This window comes from Labrus bergylta, chromosome 20 (genome assembly GCF_963930695.1).
Source record: "Labrus bergylta chromosome 20, fLabBer1.1, whole genome shotgun sequence".
Taxonomy (NCBI): Eukaryota; Metazoa; Chordata; class Actinopteri; order Labriformes; family Labridae; genus Labrus; species Labrus bergylta.
In genome coordinates this window covers 6,911,758-6,927,924 of record NC_089214.1, presented here as the reverse complement: position 1 = coordinate 6,927,924, position 16,167 = coordinate 6,911,758, and the positions used below count along the sequence as shown (strand labels likewise).

At 42.5% G+C, this 16,167-nt stretch overlaps 1 protein-coding gene across 18 annotated transcripts in view; it reads left to right on the top strand.

Moving 5' to 3' along the window:
• Positions 1 to 16,167, top strand: part of scrib (scribble planar cell polarity protein) — a 62,847-nt gene that overhangs the window by 28,686 nt on the left and 17,994 nt on the right. For 14 of the 18 annotated variants that reach the window (XM_065948580.1, XM_065948574.1, XM_065948568.1 and 11 more), the window contains exons 6-28: positions 35 to 98; positions 959 to 1,033; positions 1,147 to 1,291; positions 1,821 to 1,939; positions 2,071 to 2,270; positions 2,706 to 2,872; positions 3,304 to 3,431; positions 3,517 to 3,639; positions 3,855 to 4,034; positions 4,126 to 4,512; positions 5,995 to 6,057; positions 8,139 to 8,228; positions 8,321 to 8,398; positions 8,482 to 8,799; positions 10,258 to 10,338; positions 11,972 to 12,220; positions 12,642 to 12,752; positions 12,862 to 13,038; positions 13,133 to 13,249; positions 13,540 to 13,728; positions 13,992 to 14,111; positions 14,575 to 14,631; positions 15,219 to 15,275. In XM_065948580.1, coding sequence (XP_065804652.1) covers positions 35 to 98; positions 959 to 1,033; positions 1,147 to 1,291; positions 1,821 to 1,939; positions 2,071 to 2,270; positions 2,706 to 2,872; positions 3,304 to 3,431; positions 3,517 to 3,639; positions 3,855 to 4,034; positions 4,126 to 4,512; positions 5,995 to 6,057; positions 8,139 to 8,228; positions 8,321 to 8,398; positions 8,482 to 8,799; positions 10,258 to 10,338; positions 11,972 to 12,220; positions 12,642 to 12,752; positions 12,862 to 13,038; positions 13,133 to 13,249; positions 13,540 to 13,728; positions 13,992 to 14,111; positions 14,575 to 14,631; positions 15,219 to 15,275 — 3,295 coding nt within the window. The remainder of the gene's footprint in view (positions 1 to 34; positions 99 to 958; positions 1,034 to 1,146; positions 1,292 to 1,820; positions 1,940 to 2,070; positions 2,271 to 2,705; positions 2,873 to 3,303; positions 3,432 to 3,516; positions 3,640 to 3,854; positions 4,035 to 4,125; positions 4,513 to 5,994; positions 6,058 to 8,138; positions 8,229 to 8,320; positions 8,399 to 8,481; positions 8,800 to 10,257; positions 10,339 to 11,971; positions 12,221 to 12,641; positions 12,753 to 12,861; positions 13,039 to 13,132; positions 13,250 to 13,539; positions 13,729 to 13,991; positions 14,112 to 14,574; positions 14,632 to 15,218; positions 15,276 to 16,167) is intronic. The other 4 variants (XM_065948569.1, XM_065948585.1, XM_020633654.3 and 1 more) reach the window with 2 other exon arrangements.

The following is a 16,167-nucleotide window of genomic DNA, read 5'->3' as shown; positions in this document are numbered from 1 at the left end:
AACCGCATGTGCTCTCTTTTGTATGTATATTCAGGTCGCTCTCTTTCCTGGTGAAACTGGAACAGCTGGACCTTGGCAGTAATGAACTGGAACTTTTGGTAAATGAGAAAATAATTATTTTAAAAATATTTTCACCACTACACCACAAGTGACATTCTTGGAAAAGTATTCTTCTCACATTCCCAGCACAATAACTCTGATCCTAACCCCATGTTTACCTTGAAAGACCCAGCAGAGCCGGCTTGTCACACCTGAGGCCGTGCATGCACTGTACCCCACAACGGGAACACCCACCTGTCTCAACAGGACAGGGTAAACAATGCCTCATGAGCTGACAAGGGCGGAGGCTGAGCAAATAGTTGACATAATGACTAAACCCTGCCTGACTGCCTGCATTCTCCTAATTCCGTCTATCCGTCCATCTACATGTTTTAATGTTTATTTTTATCCCAAGTGAATGCAGAATCGTAAAAAAATAAATGTTTACTGCATCTAATCCAGCGCTAACATAAAAGAACAACAAATAACAGATCCCAAAAAGAGAAGAACTGCAATTAAATGTCCTCTTTCTTTTTAAGTTGTTGGCAGATACAAATATAGAAAACCAAATAAATCAATTTAGATCTAAGATGAAGTCAGACTGAGCAGAAGTCCCACAGTAAAACAGGCATCAAAGGCTAGAATCAATGTTTGAAATGCTGACATTAAGTTGTTAAATGCTTTTAATCATCCCTTTCATCAGCTGTGTGCCAGTGAATTTAGGGCACATGATGTCTGTCTCAGCTGTGGCCTCAACCCCTCTAACGCTCTTCAGAAGGAGCAGATTTCTGCTCTCTGCTGTGTGTGTTTATTAGAGCATGCTTTGCACTACAAAGATATGCCAAAAATAGTCAACCTACCTGTTCAGATAACCACTGATCATATGTTACCCCCCCTTCTCCCTCTGTGTACCTGTTAGCCGGACACTCTGGGTGCTCTCCCTAACCTGAGGGAACTGTGGCTGGACCGCAACCAGCTGTCGTCATTACCACCAGTGAGTACAGTTTAATACAATTTTTGTCTTTCTTTGAGGGTAATAATCCCATTCCCATTGTCCTCCTGTGGGGCTACAAGAGGTTTGAATTATGTGTGTGTGTGTGCGTGTAGGAGCTGGGAAACCTCCGGAGACTGGTGTGTCTGGATGTGTCCGAGAATCATCTAGAGGAGCTTCCCTCGGAGCTCAACGGCCTCCTGGCTCTCACTGACCTGCTGCTCACACAGAATCAGTTGGATATCGTCCCAGACAGCATAGGTGAGACGCACACAAGAGTAAAAAATAGAGAAAAAAATGCCAAAGCAGAGATCTAGACGGAAGACAGCACCAAATACTTTTGAGACTTTTAATGAATAAATGATTAAGTCCTCGGATCTGTGAGTGCAACCCTCCTAACAAATAAGATCACACACACACACACACACACACACACACACACACACACACACACAAAGGAAATATAAACACATCAGTATTATTTTCCAGCAGTATATCACAGTTTAATGAATGTGTTTTCTTTATTGTAAACACAAGATTATGTTTGGTACTTTTTCAGTTTGAACTCTAATCAGGCAGTGTGCAGGACAGTGTTCTGTTAAATAACAACAGCACTGCCCTCTACTGGACAAATGACGCCAGTGGAGAGTTACGTGGGAATGATATCAACTGTAATGTTTTATGTTTTGATTCAGTGTTTTTAATTAAGCAAATGCATTTATTTAAAAAGTCCTAACTTGATGTAAAATGGTGTTATGTTTGCTTAACAGGTGTTTTGTTTTGTGTTTAGGCTCCCTGAAACAGCTGTCAATCTTAAAGGTGGACCAGAACAGACTGACCCAGCTCACTGATTCAATCGGAGAGTGTGAAAACCTCACAGAGCTCGTCTTGACAGAGAACCTTTTACAGGTACACAGGAGATATAAACCAATTTCGACATCCTTGCACTGTCCATTAATATCGACTTTCATTTTACAGCTATTAAAGTCCATTATGATTTTCACTGATTTATTAATGGCTTCTTTCTCACTACATTAAAGTCACTTCCTCGCTCGCTGGGCAAGCTGAAGAAGCTGACCAATCTGAATGTAGACCGCAACCGTTTGGGTAGCGTGCCCAAAGAGCTGGGCGGCTGTGCCAGCCTCAATGTTCTCTCACTGAGAGACAACCGCCTGGGCAAACTGCCTTCTGAGCTCGCAGACGCCACCGATCTGCATGTGCTGGACGTGGCTGGAAACAGGTAGCATGTTAACACTTAACATCCTGGACTCTAAATAAACAAACTACACCTATTCTAGCAAAGGTTAAAGTTTTGTTAGCATGTATTTATCCCCTACCATGTTCTTTACTCTAAAAAAAAAAAAAAAAAAGGAGACAGCCTCTGTGTTACTGAGTATGTTTTACCAGGAGGGTAATTAAAAGTTTCTCTGAATAAACCATTTAACCTTATTTAGTTGAATTTTCAAACCTACAGTGCTAAGTAATGAGAATGACATTTTTAAAATATCAAAATCATGCACTATTTGGAATAGACGGGATACTTGGGCCCCCGTCAAGGTTAGAGGTGGAATGGTGGGGCGAGTCATTTTGCCCCTGATCTGCCACTGGTGATATTTGTTGCTGAACATTTTAGTTTATGGCTCTTGTTCCCTTCCCCCCTTCTTATTTTCCCTAGATTGCAAAACCTGCCTTTTGCCCTGACAAACCTCAATCTGAAGGCCATGTGGCTCGCAGAGAACCAATCACAGCCGATGCTGAAGTTCCAGACGGAGGATGACGAGTGCACAGGAGAGAAGGTGCTGACCTGCTATCTACTGCCTCAGCAGCCTTCTCCGAGCCTAGGTGAGTAGCCCTTAGTAAAGTAATATTACATTTTTCATTGGTTTGACATGAGACATGTATAAATGAAGACATACTTTTTTTTAAGGTGTGTAATAAGATATTTAGATTGTCTAATTCTGGCCTATTCAGCTTCACCATTGTCTAAACCACACAGTTAGGGGTTATTGCATACTTTTATACATACATTAGCTGTATTCTAAATATTCAAACCATGTACTGAATTTACTGCTTTTCAAATTTAGATGTTTATAACATAACTTTTTGTTACAGTTTTAAGATGTTTATTACCTTAGTGTAGCTTTAAAAACTACACATGGGTTACGAGACTTCATAAAATCTGTCTCTGAAGCTGAGCGTTTAAAAAGTCATCTCTAGCTGTGAGCCCAGTCTGACATCTTGCTGTCGTCTGTACTTGCTTACATTTCCCACAGAGAACTTGCTGCAGAACAGCGTGGATGACAGCTGGACGGACAGCAACCTGAACCGAGTGTCAGTCATTCAGTTCCAGGAGGAGACCAAGGCTGAGGACGACGACGACGAGGCTGCTGCAGAGCGCAGAGTGAGGAAACACAACAGCAATACAGTTAACTAAAACAAGCTTGTTGCAAACATTCCTGTTTGTAAACTGTTCTTCTGTGTTTCAGGGCCTGCAGCGCAGAGCCACGCCTCATCCTAGTGAGCTGAAGGTGATGAAGAAGGTGATAGAGGAGAGGAGGAACGAGGCTTACACATCAAGACCTGATGGAGAAGATTTCCATGATCAACATGTAAATAAATCCTATTCTGTCATGATTATCATTTCAAGTCTGCAAGCATCCAATTGAGATTTAATCTAGATATTGCAATCTGTCTCGCCTTCTGCATAAATCCACTGCTATTGTAGGAATTACACAAAATCAGACAAACATTTCAATCCAGTTTTGCATCATTATTGACTCATGCACTTAATCCTGAATAATCAAATTGATGTGTTTTGTTAAAGGAGAAGAGGCTCAGTGATCTGTCCAATCAGAGCCATGACTCCCAGGTGTCAAACAGCACACTGTCTGCCACCTCCCATGAGGAAAGACAAAATGTGGCCTCGCAGAGGGAGGACCTTGTGGACGGCCACTCCCCTCAGGAAGAGGAAGAGCTCGACGAGATGGAGGTGGAGTACATTGAGGTGAGTATTAATCTGAACAGCCTTTTCAAATATTCCCCCGGTGACTATCCTTTAATTAACTTTCTCTCTGTTTCAAATGTCTTTCCTGCAGCCCACTGTGCACTTTGCAGAGGAGCCCATCATCAGAGGAGGGGATGAGGACGACGAGGAGGACGGGGAAGATGGCGGGAGGAGCGACGAAGAGGACGAGAGGCCGGCTATTCCCGCAGAGAAGCAGCGTCTGATCAGAAAGGACACGCCACACTACAAGAAGCACTTCAAAATCACCAAGCTGCCCAAGCCTGAGGCTGTGGCTGCGCTGCTACAGGGCTTCAGCCCCGATGGCATGAATTCCCAGACGCAGGTTGCCGAGAACGAGCAGGACGAGCAGGACGAGGAGGATGAGGAGGATGAGCAGAGCTTGTGCACACCTCTACAGCATCGCAGATTGGAGGAGCTTGAGGAGAGCCGGAACTCGGGCAACTCTAGTCAAGTAAAGGTAAAGTAGAAGTCCCAGCTCTGGTACTGGGCAGGGCAGGAATATTGATGGTAAAAAGTAGAAAAGAAACAGCTTCTTTACCCACCATTAGTTACACATTTAAATCTAAATGGAAGTGTTTAAACAGGACATACATTATGCACACAAGTTAAACATTTACTATTTACCATTCCCACTATAAGAATATATTTCAACTGTTTTTTTTTGCTTGCTCACTGCCTCTATGTAAGCACCTAATACTGTATGCATAGAGTGACCCTAGCACCTTACAAGTTGCATTAAGTTTGTATTGGCCTGCCAACTCTTCTTAAAGACGTTGCATTGCATGCAGGGTCATTGTGCAAATGAGGATGTCTCACCTTGAGCATTAAATCAAATGGAGAGTTTTTTTTAGCATGTTTATCCCTCCCAAAGGTAATAAGTAATTCACCAAACGCCTGAGACGCAGCAAAATAATTCACATTCCAACACAGAAAACGATAATTTACAATTTTCTCATACTTCAGAATAAAGTAGATTGTTTAAATCTTTGTTTTCCCACACAAGAAAGCTTCCTGAACTTTGCACAATTAACATGCCACAGACGAACTCCTGATTTTAAAATGTCACTCCAGCAGCTGCAGGCATTTCTTTGCAAAAAAACACGAGCCAAGTGCAGCACTAAATTCTCACCATATTCTGCTGATTTAATCATCGAATAATGAAACTTTCAAAAATCTGCTTTTATAACCCTGTGCCAGTGTGCCTGTGAGTACGAGTGGAGTGAGTGAACTCTGTGAATCATTTTGGGAAATGAAGTATTTAAATTTGTCATGCTGTGATTATAGATAACCTTTTTAACACTGTGATCACTGATCAGACATTATCAGATCACATAATTTGTTGTGTGTGAGTGTTTATGAAGAAGAGTCTGTGTGTGTGTGTTTGTGTGTGGATGACCTGAGACCAACCAGAACTTATACTGGCAGAGCTGGAATGTCAGATTCAAGGAGCTTGACATCCTATAAAGTTATTATAGAGGAAATTAAGTTTTAGCTCTGATTTTGTAAATTACTTTCAGAAGACATATTGAAGATATCTTTGTTAGGCTAAAGGTTTACTTCGTAACCTTGTACAGTTTCTCATTATTTAAAAGGAGTTTGCTTTCTGTGGTGTGGAGGTTGGGAGCTTTTACCTTCTCTTGTCTGCTCTCTGTACACTACGCTACAGCTCAGCTCCTGGGTCTTGTCTTTCTGTCTCTGCCTGTATTTGCTTCTGGTGGCCGGGGAGTGTGAGTGGGATTGCTTCTGCCTCATTGTTGTCCCTCCCAGTGGGGGGGGCACAACCTTGAAAGCAGACAAGATGAGTGCTGGGTGTGTTTGGTGAAGTTTATGGAAAAGTTAGTTTAACTTTTTTTTTTTTTTTTTAAAGTGCGTGTGTGAGCATATTTTTTATTTTGGCCTGACTAATCCGCATGCCTCTCGCTGGTTCCTGTCCTAACAGGGGGTGTCATTTGATCAAGTCAATAATCTGCTCATTGAACCTGCTCGAATTGAGGAGGAAGAGGTCTGTACATACTCTTTCCTGTCCAGTCTGTCTCTCCGTCTCCCTCACTCACTCACCCACTCACTCATTCTCCCACCTGTGATCAAGGATAGAAATAGTACACACAGAAATCCTTGGTTAGTCCAAGCCAATCACAAGGGACCCCCTAACCACAACTCAAAAATGAGATGAGCAGTATGGCAGAACCTGGATACTGGACTGAAGGAACCGTTTCACATATTTTTCTTTTTTTAACTAGAGTGGACACTAGTAGTTAAACACTTAAAGTGTGGGTGGAAACTTGCACTGAGGTTTTAGAATTGTGCTTTGTTTTAAGGGCTCCTGGGAAAAATTGTCTCACTATCCAGAGCTTGACAAACAAGCTTATTTATTTATCCACATATTTTACCATATTATATACACAATTGGTCTCTGACTTTTTAGTCTGTCTAATTATTTTTCCAGGAACATAAAGGTTCCTTAGCCCTTGTTTTCAACATTTCCACCACAGTTCAAAGAGCCTGGATGATTAGGAACTATTTTTGTGGGCATAAATACTTTTGATCTGTCCAAAGCTGTGCTGTACTCCTCAGGTCAAACACCATCTCTAAAATATTTATACATAATAGGCAGGAATTATTTGACATCCAAGTAGCTGTAACATACAACATCACTTTAAATCCCAGTCCAGTCCAGTCCAGTCCAGTATCAGGTCCTGCCACACTGCTCCTGCTTCTGTACCTTTCTTCTGCTTTTGCTGCTTCGCTCCTTTCCATCTCCTGTTCTCGCTTTTGTTGCCCTGCAATGAATTGTCTGGGTTCACTCTGAACGGGCAAAGTCAGTTTCTCATGCGTCCTCCAGGTTTTTTTTGTTGTTGTTGCTACAGACAGGTAACTCAAAGACGAGGGGCTCAGGATTGATGATGAATGACGATCACCTCTCAGTCGTCCAAATTTAATATCGTATTAATGTACAGAGACTGCATGTGACAGACATGACTAGGGTTGTCACAATACCAGGTTTAAACTTGGATATGATATTATGATATCAGTTTATTATGATACCACATGAACAAAAATACAAGTCCTAGCCTCCAAATAGTAGGTCATTTCTTGTTTTCAGCCATTATAAATAGCAAGTGACCTCCTGCACACGGTCTAAATTGCAGAAATATTTTGGCAACGTTTCGATACAGAAACTGAACTTTTGGTTCTGTTGATCATTAAAACAACAGAGGTTGTGTCGTTTTAAAGGCTTGGTCATATAAATTGAACAAAGTATTAAAATTGTTGACAATCTTAGTCATGACTTTTATGGAAAATGTAGGAAATAATCTTGAATAAATGAATATCCTCTGATGCTACTAAGACCTTGAAAAAACGGTTCTTCTCATTAAATCAGTCTCTGCCAGTTAAGTATTTTTTTTTGAAGTCTGATTTGTTTGCTTGAAAATGATTCATGTCATCTTATTCCAACAAATGCTGAGTCGTCTACACTTCACCTCAAGGACACGGTTCTCTCTTTTCATCTCGACATTTCCCCTTTTCTTTCCTCCTGTCCATTATTCATCTCCATTCCTACCATTTTTGCATGGCTTGCAAGCATACAGAGCAAATATAGAGTCTGTTAGGACTTAGTTAGTGTTTGCATCACATTTAAAAAAAGTCCCAAACATACAGAAGACACATTGTTTTTTTTTAGTAAGGGTCATCAGATGAGTGTCCAATGGAAAAAAAGGCTGAAGACGGTTTACGTGTCTGAAGTCTACCATCAGATGAGTAGTCAAAGCCAGATGATTTGGATGTAGCCTTCTTTGAAGTAATTTTCAAGGCACAAATCATCCAGCTTTCACTTGGCCTGATGTTAGGCTCCAGACAGGTAAATCCATCCGTCTAGCGCCCTCACCAACACCACCCTCTGGCAGAAGGAGGGAGGTCGCCCTAAACTTTACAATAACATTTGATAATAGATGACATCAACTCTCAAAAAAAAAAAAACACCAACATTATGGGCCCACCTCCCTCTCAGTCTGTCCTGAGCTGTGTGGTCTTATGAGGAGTTTCACCACTTGTTGTGCTCACTCCCCTCTCCTGAACTTGCAGCACAACTTGACTATCCAGAGACAAACAGGCGGCCTGGGTATCAGCATTGCTGGAGGGAAAGGGTCGACACCGTATAAGGGAGATGACGAGGTAAGATATGTAGCTGGTTTCTGGTTAGGTTGAAGAAGGAATCAGAAGCTATCGATTATATAGGACCCTTTTTAATTTGTGTGTGTGTGCAGGGAATCTTCATCTCCAGAGTATCTGAGGAGGGTCCTGCAGCCAGGGCTGGGGTGAAAGTCGGAGACAAACTGTTAGAGGTAAATTGTTTTCTGTTTTCTCTACTCTAAAGGAACTTGTTCCTCTTTATATAGAATTCATTCCATCGTTCTATCTCCTTCAGGTGAATGGAGTGGACCTCCATGGGGCAGAACATCACACCGCAGTGGAAGCTCTTCGTAGCTCGGGTTCTACGGTTTCCATGTCGGTGCTGCGCGAGCGCATGGTGGAGCCAGAGAACGCCATCACCACCACACCGCTGAGGCCAGAGGACGACTACTTCCCTCGGGAGAGGCGGAGCAGCGGGCTCGCTTTCAACCTGGAGACGACCCCAAGCGGGCCTCAGCAGCGGCTCTCTACCTGCCTGATCCGAAACGACAAAGGGCTGGGGTTCAGCATCGCCGGGGGAAAAGGCTCCACGGTTTACCGCACAGGAGACACGGTGAGACATGCTAACACACTCTTAACCCGATTCTGACTCCAGATAGACGTAGTATTGAATGATGTATGGAGACCAACCCCTAATTTACTTATGATGGGTGATGATTACAAAAAAGTTATTTTTCTCTCCATGTTTGAGACAAGAGACTTCTTAGTCATTAGTAATAAGTATTTATAAATAACATGTTGTAGAAAATGCTATTAACTGTTTTATATTGTTATATTTAGAAATATATTTTGTTTTTTGGCAAACAGAACCTTAAAAAACTTGGTTTCAGTGTGATTAAAAACATAATTATTTCTACATCGTTATCTTTATAATTCTTCTGTAATAATGTGAAGACTCTGGCCTTTGTCAGGTAACTTACTAGTTGAAGCTATTCTGGAAAAAGTACAGAAAACTGCTTCCCGGTGTAATCTGAAGTCTGTTGTGACTTGATCTTTAGATTCTCTGTCATCGTCATCTTTGTGTTCATTTTTCTTTTTATATCAGGCTCAGTCACTTAACAGAGGGTGAGGTCTGGAAGTTAAGAAGTCAGGTCTCAAAGTGTTTGCAGGAACTGCCTTTTAACGGTGTCAATCCTAGCAGCAGAGTTGACAGTCATCACCAGGGAGACGGAGATATGAATAGCCAGACTTGACACCCGATAGTCGCTGTAATTGGACGGGGTGAGGTGCATATCTGGGCCAGCGCGACACTGCGTTTCAGCCCATGCATGCAGCTCACCGCGGCCCACAAAGAGGAAAGGACTCATAAACTTGTGATTTAGGCAGCGGACTGTAAGTCTTGCCTTTCTTTCAAGAGCTGTCTCTTTCAAACGGATGCAGTGACTTTGGCCGGTTGTTGGTTGGTGTGAGGAAGAGGAGGAGCTCCTGTGTGTGTTTACACATTTTGTGGTGGTGAGGTGGACGAGGAGTTCAATACGGTTTTATTTGTTTAAACACATTTTGCAATTTGTCCAGAGTGAGGAGAAAGTTTGTCTCAAGGGTCAGGATTTGGATGTAATTTGGATGCTGCTAATTAAGTGTAATTAATGTATTATTTATTCAGTGTGAAACTCAATGTCACAATTTTTAAGCTGCTAGTATCTCAGAATTACAAAAAAATATACATTATTCCAGAGATAATGAATTAAGGGAGTCATTAGAGGAAATCGTTAGAGGAAATCGCTCTGACAGGTTACCACTCACAGTGAGATCACTGATTTATAGCAGATGCCTGTTGCACCAGTTCACCTCCGACCCTGACCCTTTAGTCCCAAATACACATAGTGGAAAATATATGGAAAAAGTCCACCACTCACATTTACTAAACTATCTTTAGTTGCAGTGTATTATCAATATGTCCTTTATCTGTAGCTCGGACAAACAGGCAGGCTGTGTAATGTATTACAATTAAACAAAAAGATTAAATATTTGCAAATTAGTCTTATCTGTTTTTTTGTTTGTTTGTTTCTAGGGAATCTACATCTCTCGCATTGCCGAAGGTGGAGCAGCACACAGAGACAGCACACTGCGTGTAGGCGACAGAGTCATCTCTGTGAGTACTCCCCACCCCGTCCTCTCATCTCCATCGTAGTACTCAGTGAGATCAACACGCGGTTTCCTTTACAAGGTTTTCATGGATGTGAGATCAGCGGCTTATTCCTTTAAAGACAACCTTTAGTAGGGGTTGACAACATTTTAAATATCAGCTACTGTTAATCCTCAAACTGGCCGATACTTTCCATATTAATGTGGAACTCAGGAGCATACTATGTAAAGGAAACACTCCAGATTTTTGCCACGTGTTTATCATTTTTAATATACTCTGTGAACTCATGTTTTGAAAGATACACCAAACAAGACTTAACTCAAAAATATCACATAAGCATCTGAAAGAGGAACTAATACAGTCCTCCTACTAATCCGAACCCAGAAGTCCTCCCTCATGCTAACTGTGTCGCTCTCTTGGTTTTATCAGGGAGCATTGAGGTTGTACTATATGTTTTGCTGCTGTGGGGTTTTCTGCATGACTTCTACAGGCTCTTTTGTTTTTCCTCTGATTACACTCCAAGCTCGACTTTCCTCCTCTTTTGCATGTATGTAGATCTTGCATGCGTTGTGCATTAAGTCACACCTGTGTTCACATTATCATCACATACTGTTAAACTGACTGATGATAGTTGATTATGATGCTTTCTGAGTTTCCTCTTTCAGTGTACTGAATGTGAAACTGCTTTTTTTTCCTGCTTTCTGGGTGATCCTCTCTGCTTTCTTTCCAAGTTTCCTCTCTCCTTTTTTCCTGGAACAGTTTTTAGCTATTGTCCTCTTGCATTAGATGTAGGCTTCCTCTTCTCTCTCACACATCTGCATGCTCACTAATGCATTAAATACATCTTCTTGCCTGCTTGGTGGTGGGTGTGGTGCTGGGTTGGAGTGGGCTGACCCTGCTGTCCTGCTGACGTGGTAAACACGTGTGTTACCACGGTAACAGGTGTGGCAGCACATCAGCCGGTGGTAAGAGCTGGTACTGTCGGGTCAGTGCTGACCTCTGCTTGTCACTTTGGACCAGAAATAAGGTTTTAAGATTCTTTATGCCTCAAAGTTTAACCCTAAACTAAAACCGTGGTTAGTCAAGCTCATGATTATAATCTTTATAACACAGATGAAGACGTCATTGACGCCCGTCTGCCTTTGTTGACTTAAGATCAAACTTTTTCAGGAAATTTCCACCTGTGTTTTAAGTAAATAAAGGCAGATAAAGTGTTGAACTGACAACATGAATATAGAATCGACAAATAAAAAGATAGCATCACAAGTAGTCATTAGCAGGCTTCAGGACATTTTATGACAATTTGGGAATAAATGAGCTTTTCTTGCTCGTAGCCCTCCCTCAGCTTACATCGCTTGCAGCAGCTCGCTGTTACCCTCGCTCCCTCTTTTCCTGCGCCTGTTCCTGTTGCCCTGTGCAGGTGTTGGGTTCTTCTTCAAAATAACAGTACTCACTTTGATTCACTCACAATCATTCACTTAATTAGATGTCAGTTTGTTTTAGTAGTAAAAACAGAGGACATTGGTGGCAGCATGAGGTTTCTAGCATGTATCTGTTCAATCCTCATCGTGGCTCATTGTCATTGGGAGCTTCTTGGTGGGCTGACACCCTCCGTGGTTGGTTTTTACTGTCGATCCAGATCAATGGTGTAGACATGACAGAGGCCAGACATGACCAGGCAGTAGCGCTCCTTACTGGCACTTCCCCCACCATCGCCCTCTTGGTGGAGCGAGACCCGAAAGCACCAGGGGGCTCTCCAGGTCAGTCCCGGGCACGAGCCCACTCCCCTCCACCCCCAGAGCCCTCGGATTCCCCCGACCAGGAAGAGGAGGGCCTCTCGATTCACGGGAACCACCTGAGCCAAATGGAGGACGAGTATCCCATCGAGGTGAGGCCTTTCAGGAGCAACCTCAGCTCTTTTAAATGTTCAAAAGCTTTTTAGATTTGCTCGTTGATGCTTGTAGATGCCTCATTAAGCCATTCAGCGTTAATGTTTGTTTATTTGGCACACCTTATCCCTAATGGCGTCCAGTTCCAGAGAAGATGGCGCATGGTATGAGGATTGATCCAATTTAAATAATGCAGTAGTGTAGAGTGTAGGTAATAACAGCTGTATCAGCCCTGCTGTCTAATGCAATGATACTGCTGTTATGTCTTTAGTGGAAAGAGATGTAATGTGCATGCAGTAGGTTGTTGAGGAAGTATAGATGTAGATATGACTGTCACCTGATATTTGTGTGATTCATTTTATTAGATTTAGGCAGGAAACATTTTCAAAACCTCAAATCTCCTTCTTTTGATCTTCCCAGGAGGTGATCCTGATGAAGTCAGGTGGTCCTCTGGGTCTGAGTATTGTGGGTGGCAGCGATCATGCCAGCCACCCGTTTGGCGTCAATGAACCCGGGGTGTTCATATCGAAGGTGAAACTTTTAAAGACATAGCGAAATTCCTGTTGTCCATTTTAAAAGTATATGGATCTCCTAAATAACGTTTTGTGTCTCACTATCTTCACGCCCGTCTCGTCATCAGGTGATCCCTCATGGCCTGGCATGTCAAAGTGGACTGCGAGTTGGGGACCGGATACTAGAGGTGAACGCCATCGACCTGCGTCACGCCACACACCAGGAAGCTGTGCGAGCGCTGCTGGCCAACAAGCAAGAGATCCGGATGTTAGTACGGAGGGACCCCTCACCACCTGGGATGCAGGTGAGACTGTCATTTTAAAAAAAAATACACACACCAACACACACACACACGCTCAACACTCCCTGCCTTACGAGCTGGCTTCATGTCATTGCAGGAAATTGTGATCCAGAAGCAGCCAGGGGAGAAGCTCGGCATCAGTATACGTGGAGGGGCAAAGGGTCATGCGGGAAACCCCTTTGATCAAACAGATGAAGGCATCTTTATCTCAAAGGTTCTTAAAATATCTCATATACAAGATGTTTTCAATTCAGTCAACTCTTTACTTCACTGCTTTACTTCAAGTGGTTGCAGAAGTGTTAAGAAACAGTCCGATTGATTAAGAGCCACATGGATGAAACTTTTTTATTCTTTTATGGAAAAATTATAGAACAAAGACTTGGGACTAAACGATAGATAAAATGAACCATCTTAAGTATGCATTTGAATCCTCAAGATGTTGTCAGACGGTCATCACTAGTTGTGGTCTTTAACTCATCCACACTTTGGTTGATTCTCAAACAGGTGAGTTCGACCGGGGCGGCAGCGAGAGACAGCAGACTGCAGGTTGGCATGCGTATCCTGGAGGTGAACAACCACAGCCTGCTGGGGATGACGCACACGGAGGCGGTGCGAGTGCTCAGAGCTGTAGGAGACTCTCTGTGCATGCTGGTGTGTGACGGCTTCGACCCTCGAAAAGTGGCTGCTGTAGAGGTGAGATACCAAAAAGCAACTGGATTTTAAAACAAATGTTATTTCACTGACAGAGAAGAAGAAAAAAATTAATAGAAATGTTAAATGTATGTAGAATGTACTGGAAATTACCTTTAATGTCTTTATTTCAATTGAAATATAAATCCTCATACAGAAATCTACTTTATCTGATCAGTTGAATACCAGCTGTGTCCTTTTCTCAAACTGTCCTGATCTGTTGTTTTAATTTTAATTACTTTTCTTTTTAATCTGTTTTAATCTAGGCGTCTCCTGGCATCATTGCTAACCCGTTTGCGTCAGGCATCGTCCGTAAGAACAGCATGGAGAGCATCTCTTCTATAGACCGAGACCTGAGCCCAGAGGAGATAGACATCATGCAGAAGGTACGGCACGGCACAAACAGTGTTGATTGATGAACGGAGAGGCAGAGAAAAGCCCAGAGAACTGAAACTGTTTGGGGAGTTTGGTAACAGGAGTGGTCAAGTCAGCACGTGAATCAGATGTTTTTGTTCGCAGCAACGCAGTGCTTCCGCAGCAGTTTGGTTTCAGCAGGTGGAATTTTTAACAACAGCAGAGTTTGAATCACTCCAACCATGAACACCACACATACCCATCTTTCACTTCAGCACACAGAAAACGCCAGCACAGTTGTTTATTTTGTCCAGATTAGCTTTTGGGAGACTGCCCATACTAGAGGAATGTCAGGGGGCTAGTTGGTTGGCTAGTTTTTTTGTTTTTCCCAATGCATGCAATTTTATTTAGTCGTACGATCTCTATCAGAGCAGGCAGTGCTTCCTAAAAGATTACAAGGATGAACTGTAAGCCTTTATAAAATCTTTTTTCCAGGAGTCTGAGATGGTGAGAGAAACGTCGCAGTGGGAGCGAGAAGAGATGGAGAAAGTGGTAAGTGGAACTGAAAATCTATTAATGTGATTAGGAGGCTTGAGGTAAAAGTCAGATTAGCAGATAGAAGGCCACACTGCAGGCAGGAGATTTCAGATATTGCTCCATCGTAGATCGGAGAAAAACGCAAAATATGTGTAAGAGTGGAGCCTTCAAGTCAGTAAAGTTTGGTTTGTTATCGGCTGAATGAAGCTTCTCCGTTGCACCTCGTGTGGGTATTGTGTTTGACAGATCTATTCCTGCAATGTCCCACCTTGCATGCTTTTTCTGCTCCCATAGCTAATGACTAGAGGACTTTCTAACGTGTGCAAACTCTATCCTTCCTTTCCCTTCTGTTTCTCTCTCCTTTACCTTTGGTGTGTTTGGTGTGATACAAAAATCATCCAATCATCCCATCTCCATACCACCTTCCCACTGCTGTTTTTTTTTCTCCACTTCACCCCCTCTAACACTTCTTTCTTCTTCTGTAAATCCTCCATCCTCCCCTCTCATTGCATTACTGTGTGGCTGTGTGTGGTTGGGTGAACTCTCTTCCTCCTCCTCCTCCTCCTCCTCCTCCTCCTCCTCCTCTTCCTCTCATGGTGAAGGAGCGTATGCGTATGGAGCGTGAGGAGGCAACTCGCCTGCTAGAAGAGGAGACAGAGGTGAGAAACTCCTCATCGGCAGCTCTGCGGACTAGCTTCCAGTCTGTGCACAAAGGGCTTCAGAAACATAGCTATTCCTCCACATTTATCACTGGCTTTTGAGAGAAAACAACACTCCTTGTTTGACAAATCAGTCTGCAACAACATTGAAACTGGCTAAGCTTTACTGGAAAAAGTCAGGTTTATTGTCAGATATTTATACACTTTAGATGTTTGCTTCATCAACAACAAACAGGGAGGTATGTCCTTGCATGCCATAAAGGTAAAAGGTGAGCAAGAAGGTTAGGGTGAAGTAGATTGAAGTTTCATGTATATAATACTCTTAAACTGAGCTCATCATGATGAGTTGGAAAATGCAACTCTGCATTTATCTCTTTAGCAGAGACAGGATTTACAACAATATCTCTTCAGGAGAAATTGTTGATTTAATTATATTTACAACTTACACGAGACCTTACAGCGTCAGTGTGCATCGCGCTCCAACACTTTTAAGGAGCAATGGTGTCTTTTGGAAAATGTAACTTAAACAGTTTTAAATTGTAAGAATGTGGAGGAATATAAAAACAAAATATTTCAGTGCCAGTCCAACGCACTGAAGTCCCGTGTTCAGTAGCTGAGTCAGTTTATATAGACAACATTCTGTACTATTAACGGTTCGTCATTAGATTTAGAATATAACCAGACACCTTACATAACCCATCACTCATAGGTCATTGAGGGATATCGTCTGCTGAATCATACATCCTGCAGAGCCTCTTTCTTTGTAGATGTGATTCTCTACAATTCTATAAAGTCTCCTCCAGTAAAGCTCATTCACTTTGAATAGACTCTACTTGTTGTGTAGATCACCTCAGCTTACTCTCCTTCTCACCTCTCTTTTCTATGTATTTCT